The sequence below is a fragment of the Cryptomeria japonica genome, chromosome 11 (genome assembly GCF_030272615.1).
Source record: "Cryptomeria japonica chromosome 11, Sugi_1.0, whole genome shotgun sequence".
NCBI classification, from domain to species: domain Eukaryota; kingdom Viridiplantae; phylum Streptophyta; class Pinopsida; order Cupressales; family Cupressaceae; genus Cryptomeria; species Cryptomeria japonica.
In genome coordinates, this window is record NC_081415.1 from 546,191,940 (window position 1) to 546,202,614 (window position 10,675).

Consider the following 10,675-nt stretch of genomic DNA (forward strand, 5'->3'; position numbering starts at 1 on the left):
TTTGCCATCTTAGCATTAGTCCTGGACTTGGTCAACATTAGGCCTTTCAACATCGGACTCTTGAGCATCCTATTTCTGTGTTAAATAATTCTCAAGATTTGTTAATGCTCGGGCCGCTTCTTCATTTTCTGACTCTTCTACCCCAGACAAATTGTGTTCCTGTACACGACAAGCAATCTGCAAAGGCTCCGCGTTTTGGTCCTATGAAGTGACCTTCTCGTCATAGTCTCTTACTAAGTTTTGAACCTGTCCCATGTTTCTTAAAATTCACGGACTATCATACTTGTTAGGATCAAACAACCTTTGGCCCCACATATCTTCAAATTCCACGAGCACTCCTTCACCTAAATTGACTGCATCCTCGATTAGTCTCTCCATCAGTATTTGTATAAGCATTGTATTCTGACCTTGAATATTTGTCGCTTCGTTTCTCAACTTCTGCAATTTATCTATACCTACCCGCAATCTCTCTACTTGCCATGTATTAATTCCAATCCACATCCTTAGGTCAAGCAGTTGCTTCATAGTCATTATTCCCCGCTCTACAATTTCTTTTGTGGTCATATCCCCTATTATCTGTAGGTTAATCTTTTCCATTTCTATTTGTTCCAACAGCTCTGCATGCTTGCTTTGGGCCCGAACTAGCTCTACATGCTTACTTTGGGCCCAAACTATCCTTTTAATCAACTTGTTCCATGTAAGGTACCTAGCCATAGCTACTTCTAGTGAAGACTTAGCATGAGTTAACACTTCTCCAATCCATTCATCCACCATTTCTTCTTTACGCTTTAGAGTACTTACAGCTTCAGCTTCTTCTTCTGACATCAATATTGGATGAGTTGGAATCTTTTGTGAAGTATCTCCCTTCTAAGTAATTCCTTTTATAAACTGTACCAATTGCTCTATTTGTGCCTTTTGCTCTTTCAATGTATGCCTTTCTTAATTGTTCATATACCCAAAGACAAAAGAACCAAGTTAGAACCTTCTGGAAAGAGAGGAATATTTGTGGGCTACAGTGAAACCTCTAAGCCTACTGAATTTACAATCCCGGTCAAAAGCAAATAGAAGTGAGCAGAGATGTTACATTTGAGGAAGATGTTGCATTCAGAAAATCTAAAGGTTCATGCATGGAGATAGATGATGAAAATCATGAGACTCCTTAAGACATGGACATTGATCATACTCCTAAGATTCAGAGGGAGTCCATTGAACATGTAGCAGATGATGATCCAATTGAACCTTTGGATCCTATTGATGGGCCTAGAGATATTATTGTGAATTGAAAGAGACCTCTTTAGGCAAGAAACACTATGCAAGAGGCAAACAAGTTCGCATCTCCTAGAGGCACATTCAGAGAAAGTAAAAGACCACAGAGATTCTCTAGCTATGTTACAGTGATGTGTAATCTTATTGAGACTGAACCTTCTAGTGTTGAGGAAGCCTCAAAACAGCAAGTATGGAAAGATGCTATGGATGAAGAATATCAATCCATTATCAAAAATGATGTTTGGGATATTGTACCTAGACCTAAAGGAAAGTCAGTTGTATCTTCCAAGTGGCTATACAAGATTAAGCATGTAGCTGATGGAAGCATTGAGAAGTACAAGGATTTGTGGCTCGTGGTTTCTCTCAGAAAGAAGGAATAGACTATGAAGAAACATTTGCTCATGTTGCTCACTATACTTCCATCAGGACCATCATTGACATTGCAGCAACTAGGGGATGGAAGCTACATCAGGTGGATGTGAAGACAGCTTTTCTCAATGGTGTGATTGAAGAAGAGGTCTACATTGAGCAACTTGAAGGCTTCGTGATTCATGGTAAAGAGTCTCATGTATGCAAATTGAAAAAGGCATTATATGGTCTTAAGCAGGCTCCTCGTGCATAGTATGAAAGAATTGACAAATACTTGGTGAGTTTGGGTTTCTGCAAGAATGATGTTGATCCGAATCTTTACTTCAAGGTATTCGATGGTGATGTTTTAATCTTGGTGCTCTATGTTGATGACTTATTTCTTACCGGGGAAGATCACCTCATCCTTAGATGCAATAAGGAGTTGACTTCAAAATTTGAGATGAAGAACCTAGGATTCATGCATTTCTTTCTAGGTTTGAAAGTATGGCAGAGGCCTAATGAGATTATCCTGAGCCAAGGAAAATACACCATTGACATCTTGAAGAGATTTGGAATGCTAGATTGCAAGTCTATGTCTACATCAATCGAAACAAACTTGAAGAAATTGAGGGAATCTGCAGCTAGTTCAGATCTTGTGGATCCCACTATGTACAGGTAGTTGATTGGATCCTTGATGTATCTAGTTAACACTAGACCGGATATTTGCTGTAATGTCCTCATTTTTTCTAGTCTTTTATGAAGTCTTAGCCTTTTGGCTAAATGGAGAAATAAGGAGAAATTAATTAAATTAATTTCTTATAAAGTCATTATATAAATTAAAAATTAAAAAGTGATTTTATATTTAATTAATTTAATTAAAAAGTGACTAAAAATAAAATATTAAATTATAAAGTCACTTAAAATAATAATAATAAATAATAAAGTGTACCTACCCTCTTCTAGAAGGAATCTCATGATGGGTTATGAAAAGGATAAATAGAAGAGGGTGATTGATGATCAAGGAGATTGGAGATTTATTTGGATATGATGACATGACTAATGCATTGCATTGGTAGAATCTCTGAGGACACAAACTTTCAGCAGATTAATTGAAGGACTGGACGAAACCCTAGTTCTTCTCCTTGGGAGTAGATTCGTGACGGAGTCTACATCAGCACCAAATTTGTGAGTCTTCCTTCGAAGACAAATTTGCAGTTGAGAGGGAGATATTACAGTTTTCCTATTGAGCTTAATTTGTGGCCAAAGGCCAACTTGTTGAGACCAGCCATGGCTTAGGTGAAATCCACAACTTGTTCATGAGAGGTTACATTGGCCTCTATTTATTGTGGAACTCAAAGCGATTTGTCCTAACAGCGTTTTGAAGGTGAATTGATGGTGTTTGCAGCTGACAATACAAGTCTGAAGGAGTTCGAACTTATTCCCTTCTTCCACGATTGTATTCCTATCTCCTAATTCAAGCATCAAACTTGGGCTTTGTTGCCAGCATGGTGATAGAAGGGGACAGCGATTAGTCCAAGGACTGATAGGAGCTTACAGGTGCCGAAAATTAATTATTGTCAGTTACAGCAGTCTGTAGCAGGGGCGACTTTAGGATTTGGTTGATTTGTGTGTCTCATGCATCTAAATACACTCAGGAGGGCAGCGCTACAATAGGAGAGAGGCGTCAATCATTATTAGGGGATAAGCTAAAGACTCTTAACTGATCATCTTCAGAGATCAGACTTCACACATGTTGCAGCAAGGGTGGTTTGATTAAAGTTCGATTTTGGCAAGGGATAGCTCCAAAATTGGTCATATCGATTGCTACTTCATCCCCAAGGCAAGGCGACCTTAATCAGGTTTTCTTTTGGGCATAATTCTCTTAGTAGTTACATATTGTATTTCAACCATGATGGCTGCTTGTGTTCTCAGAAAATTCTGAGTAATCATTAATAAATTGCTGAGTGTTTGAACCCGTGTAATAAGCATGTGCTTTTCTAAATAAGGGGGGGGGAATAAGATTGTATTTTAATCTTACGAGGTAACTTCAATCTCTTAGATGCCTACAAACTGTTTGATAAAATGACAGACACCTGTTGATGCATATTCTTACCTGAAAATCATGTATATGCATTGGAAAGATCAAATTGAAGTAGTTCATAACTTCATATAATATGTTTCTAGTTCAAACACAGATCATTTGCAATCTTTATTGGTATTGTGGCATCATTAACATGAATTGTATCAGTCTGAAACAGCAACCAGCAGACTGTGACTTGTAAGTGAAATATTTGACAAAATTCCTTGTGTTGAAAATTTATCAATTCTTCACTTACATGAGCAAAGGAATGTTTATATATCTCTTTGAAGTTGTTTGCAAGTCACAACTCAGTTGTCTTCAGTGGTAAATGTTCCAAACTCAGTCTAAAAACTCTGAGACAGCAGAAACAGCATAACGCGCAAAACACACAACACGCAGTTGGGACAGCAGAATATTCCTTGTTCTCAGTCATAATTGGACAAGGGATATTACATTTTCTATGCAGTGAGTGCACTTAGTCAGTTCATGTGTGAATCAAGGAAGATACATCTAGTTGCAGCCAAGCATATCTTGAGATACTTGCGTGGCACAATTGGATATGGCTTAAAATATTCTTCCAGTGTGGACCTAAATCTGCAAGGCTATTCTGATTCTGATTGGGCAGGGAGTGTTACTAATCGGAAAAGCACCTCTAGTTGTTGCTTCAGTTTGGGATCTGCTATGATCTCCTAGTGTAGCAGGAAGCAATCCTCGGTGGCTTTGAGCACCGCAGAGGCAGAATACATTGCAGCATGTGTGGCAACTCGCGAAGTAGTGTGCCTTCGGAAGCTCCTTGTAGGATTGTTTGGACAATCGTTGGAGCCTACAGTTATTCATTGTGATAACCAAAGTTGTGTGAAGCTATCGGTCAATCCAGTGTTCCATGATAGAACAAAGCATGTTGAGATCCAATACCACTACATGAGAGATATGGTACATAGGAATGTTGTTCAGTTGAGATACATTTGTACTGAGGAATAGACGGTTGACATTCTCACCAAGCCCCTTGCCAAAGTGAAGTTTGTGCATTTTCGAGACAAGCTTGGAGTTGTGGAGAATGAAGCACTGGCTGAGAGGGAGTCTTAGCATCAGTAATTTATTGAGATGTACTATAATGCATTCTTCTCTGTGAGAGAGAAGTTTGAGGTGCAAGCCCTTGTTAATGCATTCTTCTCTGTGAGAGAGAAGTTTGAGGTGAAAGCCCTTGTTCCACCCTCTGGGAGTAGCCATGGTGGATGTCATGTGAGAGACTCCATGACTTAGCACTTGTGTTTATTCACCCTCTGGGAATAGCCATGGTGAACGTCATGATGAGATGGCGACATCACGTTGAGTGATTCCGTGATGAGCACTTGTGTTCATTTGCATTTCCATTCATGGGAGTAGCCATGATGGACCCACCCTCTGGGAGTAGCTATGGTGGATATCTTTACAAAGATCGAGAAGGACTCCTCCCTAGCTAAGAGGGAATGTTGATGTTATATAGCTTCGGTCGGATTCCTTCAGACCGATGTAAATGTCTAAGTGGCCTATCGGCCTTAGACATTTATGTGCATCGATTTAAACAATAAACTTCTTGCCGACTTTCATACTTTATATTGGCGATTTCATGAAGCGGTTTGTTAATAAAATATAACTAATTATAGAACCCACCACCTTGGTGATAAGTCATGTTAGTTAAGAGACGTGTTTGTTAATGACAAGCTGACTATTGGAAAAGACATGCTGTTTGGAGTCACCCACGTATGGGTACATATAGATCGACTCTCTCTCTCTTTCCAGATCATTGAAAATCAGTATATATAAGCAGATTAAGTATCATCTTCAGTAGTTCGATACCTTCCTTCAGCAGATCGTATACCATCTTCAGCATATCGTGTTTCATCTTCAGCATATTGATTCCTTCTTCAGCAGGTCGTGTTCATATATAAGGCAGATCAAACTTATACACCATTCTTTGGAAGTTTGGGCTGCATTCACTGAGATCTAGGTCAAATCTACTCTGTCATATAGCTTCAAAGTGTGAAGCATTTTGTAAAGACATCTTGCTATCCTCTCTAATATATTACAAGACATTTGTTGCTGGGTTTTTCACCTTCAAGTTGGAAGGTTTTCCTACGGTATATTTTGTGCAATTGTGTTTGAATTATCTTCTATCTAATCCGATCATAAAACTTAACAAGTTTGATATCTTACTATGGTAGAGCTATAACATTGTCAGAGTTTGTTTGCACATGGTTAGTTGAATCATTTGCAAGAGATATTGTTGTTTTGAAAACTTATACTGTTGGAAATCTTTAGGCATCTAGCTTCATTGATTGAGAGAGATTGGATTTTATAGTGCATACTTGCACATCGTCACAGTTTAGAACAACCAATTTTTCTTCATCGAGATACTTTGAACTGTGTTGATACACCATATTATGGCCTACATTATTGAATTGACTTTCAGACATGGATATGGAACACAGGCATACATTGGAAAATTCAGGATGGGTATATGATTGATGCAGAGTTGTGATGGAGAGAGAGAGATTGTTGGTGAAATTCCAAACAGTGACGGCTGGTTTATAAACAGGTGTAGAGACCACAATGGTGATAGTTTAGGGGCCTATCAATATAGCTTGATTGAATGATCAGACATTTTGAATTTTTAATGGGATTGGAGCACTTAGAGGAGATTCACCTCCCGTAGTAAGGCCTTTTATACAGACCCTTGACTAGAATGAACCATGAGTAATCCGATATTGCAGAGATTGGCTAAGTTCATGGATCCTTATGATTTACAGTATAAGTAATCCACTGTGACAGTGTATGGTGCTCTCACTTGGAAAAGATATAGAGTTTGTTAATAGTGGACATTGATAGACTCGCAACTGCCAATCTTGTAGTACCTAAGATTTGCAGCATTTGGGGGTCAACCTGCATCACATAAATTGCAGAGTTGAAATATTGAACATGAATTTCTGTACAGTTTAGGAGCCATTATCATCAACATGACGTCCTACATAGATTTGGAGATTATATCCTTCAGTTTATTCTTTATACTAGTTCTGATTGAGGATGATTGACTGCATACAGCTGACTCATGAAAAGATGGAGTGTTTGTAAGAATACTGTATTGCACGTATCTAATTCTAAATTCCTAATACTTAAGTCTACAGTTAACACCTTGTTAGAATACTTAAAAGTTGCTAATTTGTACTTAATTATCACTTTTTTTATCTTTACTTTTTGTTCAAATTTGTAACAGTTGGAAGTACGATGACTCTTTTGGCTAATATCTATGTTGTAAAAACTAGAGTTGATTGTAATCAATACCTATAAATGCTTGTATTCTAGCAACAATATGCGAGAACACAGGTTAGGATTTGGCTAAACAAAAGTATAACATGAAGAAACACATCCATTATCAGTGTTGCTGAACCAGGTCAACTGATATAATAATCAAGAAAACCAAGCCTCTTAATGCAACTGAGTACAATCTTTGTTCATGGCCTCATTGAAGATTTACTATTCAACGTTCCTCAACCCAAACTAATTATAGTTTAAGGTTTATTGGATTTAATTTTTAGTATTCTATATTCTATAGGTCACCTGCATATTGCAGCCAGCTATTTATCATAAGATCAGAATGATTAACATCCTCACCTACATAATCCACTGAATACTCATCCAATAATCATAAACAAAATAGCTGCTATTTCAGCTTTAGAAATACCTAAGTCAATAAAAACGGAGATATATTTCAACTTGATAATTATCGTACAAGAAGAAGACAAGTCCTTAATAGATCGTTAGTGAACGTCATGCTACTCCACTAAAATTAGTTCTGGAGTTACCAATACACCAATATAAAAATACGTGACTATTTTTAATTTTTACTTTTTAATCAGGATATATCAAGTTATCTATTTTCTGTTTGTAATGTGTAGAGTAGGTTAAAAGCTAGGAAAAGATTTCGCACAACAACAAACAAATTAATAAAGAAAGAATACTCTTGCAGTTGTAGATTTATGAGTGTGGCAGGCATGGCAGCAGAGGTGAAGGAATTTAGAGGGCTGCTCAAGGTCAAGGTCTATCCCAGCTGAGCTTTCCTATGCCTCATGGCATTTTTTTAATTTTGCTCCCAGGCAAATGTGCCCAAGAGGTCCCAAGGCCTAAACCCAGGCCCCTTCAAGCTAGGTACAAGGGCTGGTTACTGTGTGCCTAGTAACTTAGGTTGCTATAAAATACATTATGCTCATATCTACAATCAAACCTCTAAACTTACCATAAATTTACGGGCCCTTATCCACATGCATATGTGAATTGCAGAATTTGTGTAAACATTTAATAGAAAACATTGAGATAGGAAGTGTAGGGACAAGACCAGATTGGATGAACCTTAACAAACAAATCTTAGTCACACTTAAAATAAGGATGCTTTAGTCTAGTGTATTGGTGAGAGTAGAATTGTCGACCAAGCAATCAGCATACCAAGCAATCAGCATGCCAAGCGCATATTTGAGACATGCACAACTTAATGATGAGACACAACATGGCATACATAATTATCATTGTTCCACGGTCGTTGGGAACAGGGAGACGGGGGGATATGGGGACGGGCTTCGGGGATGGGGGACAAAGGGAAAATGTTTGGGGGACGGGTTTCATGGACGGGGGGACTTTGGCCTGGAGGGGGGAAACACATTTCCGTGGAACACTGAATTAATTATTAATAATAGTTTTGATTTAACCTCTATTCTGTTTAGGAAAGGTTCATCCAAAACTTGTATCCAAATCAGGCTTCAATCATCATGACATTTTTCATTGTAGAGGATGTTTAGGTCCCCATCATCTCAATATTTTTGTTGAAATGCCATAAAAGATCTTAAAGAAAGTTTCTTTTAGTTGTGGGTAAAATCATGTTTTGTTGGTGTGACAATGTGACATCACATGATTTATTCTTTTTCCAGATCTAGCAAATACATTTTATTCAATTATTATTAATTAATTAATATACTATTAAAAACAATGATCTTTAAATCTACAAAACACTATTTCAACTATTAAAAAAATATATATAATATAACATTTCATTGCAATTAATCATCTTTTCATACAATTACTTACAAGTTACAACTATATTTAATAATAAAAAATTCCTTAAAAAATGTTGTATTTTTTATAATAATAAAATGTATATAAAATCAATTCATCAAAGTTTACAGCAAGTCATAAAATTTATGTTTTGCTTGTTGCTCAGATAGACGAAACCCAAATTTCTTAAAATAATGTACAGGATAGGTAACAGGAGCTAAACCCGTATATCAATTTCAGTTCTATAATAGAATGGCAACTTACCTACAATTAAAATTTATGCTTGGAAGATGATTTTAGAAGAAAAAAACTAGTCTTAGGTTCATTATGTCTTCGTTTTAAGATTCTGTTTACTTCTTCTCTGATTAGGTTTTGATAAAGGATTTATGCATGGCCATCCTGGTATAATTGTTTTACAGACGTGGGATTTATATGAGGAAAACAGATTGCTAGAGTTGGTGGATCCAAGGTTAGACGAGTACCCAGAAGAAGAAGCCTTACTGTTCATTAAGGTCGCTCTTTGGTGCACTCAAGCTACACCCACATTCAGACCGACCATGTCTCAAGTCGTAACAATGCTTTCAGAAGGGCAAACCTTTGCCAACAAGCGCCTCTCGCGACCTGGTTTCATCTCAGACCTACAAGATTTGAAAATAGGCGCATCGTAAAAGCCTTCATCCCAACATTAAGGGACCTTGACGTCCATTTTCAGCGTTTCAAAGATCTTTTTCGAGATATCAGCAAATTGAGGTATGCATGTTATGTTGTGTCCAAATGGGGAGCAAGTTTGTTGAGTTTGAAGCCATGAGAATTTAAATGCCATTCGAATGGTGTATGCAATGCATTCCAGTGACTCAAAATGGGATCTGAAATCTTCCGAAACATTAGATTTGGTGGCTCCTTAGTATGTTTGGTGTTTGTAAATCACAATTATCTATCTTGATTTAAGCAATATTAATATCGCACAAGACCTAGGGAACAAATGTAATGGGAAGAGTTCTTTTCTAGGCAATAGAATCTATCTATCAAAGGTAGAAAGATTCTTTACAAAAGAGTAAAGTGATTACATCTAAGTGAGAGACAAAGCTTTGTGAGGATTTTGAGTTTGGTTGGCTCACATGCGTTAGCATTGTTTGCATGTATCGAAACTGTGTATCAAGATTGGCATTGAATGTTTATATCATTTAAGAGCAAGTATTAAAATTTATGTTTTGCTAATTGTTCATTTAGACAAAACCTCTATTTTATAAAATAATGTATAAGACTGGTAATAAGGCTTTAAACTCTTAATTTCAATTTCAGTTCTATAATGAAATGGCAACATACCAACAATTGGAAGAAGAATTTGAAGAGGAACATTTGTTTGAGGTTTAGTAAATCTTCATTTTGCAAAATTTGTGTATTTTTCTTATTTTGTTTTGATGATCTAGAATTCAAAAGATTCATTTATGGTCATCCTAGTACAATTTTTTTTATGTACATGTATTTATATGAGAAGAACAAATAGCTAGAGTTGGCAAATTCAATGTTAGAGGAGTAGTTGAAGGGAGAAGCATTGTAATTCATCAAAGTGGTTCATTTGTACACAAACTATACCCAAAATTAGATTGATTAGATTAATTATGTCTCAAGTGGTAACAATGATGTCAGAAGGGAAGACCTTTATTGAGAGGTCTCTCTCATGGTCTAATTTCATCTCAAACCTAGTAAATTTAAAAACACATCCATCACAATAGTTCACATGCTCAAGGTTAAGGCATAAAGGTGCATCCACGTCTAATTGCTTAAGACTCGAGAGGAAAATCATCCATTTTTAGTAGTTCAAATATCTAGCTTGAGATATCTTTCCATTGAGGTATGCATATTATGTTGTATTTAAACATGGAGCAAGTTTTGTTT

At 36.8% G+C, this 10,675-nt stretch overlaps 1 protein-coding gene across 6 annotated transcripts in view; it reads left to right on the forward strand.

The window, feature by feature from the left end:
- LOC131051519 (cold-responsive protein kinase 1) overlaps positions 1 to 9,750 on the forward strand; it is a 28,396-nt gene extending 18,646 nt beyond the window's left edge. For 3 of the 6 annotated variants that reach the window (XM_057986086.2, XM_057986088.2, XM_057986084.2), the window contains one exon: positions 9,146 to 9,750. In XM_057986086.2, the coding sequence (XP_057842069.2) occupies positions 9,146 to 9,444 (299 nt within the window). In that variant the 3' untranslated portion in view covers positions 9,445 to 9,750. The remainder of the gene's footprint in view (positions 1 to 9,145) is intronic. The other 3 variants (XM_057986090.2, XM_057986085.2, XM_057986089.2) reach the window with 2 other exon arrangements.
- The last annotated feature ends 925 nt before the right edge of the window (positions 9,751 to 10,675 follow it).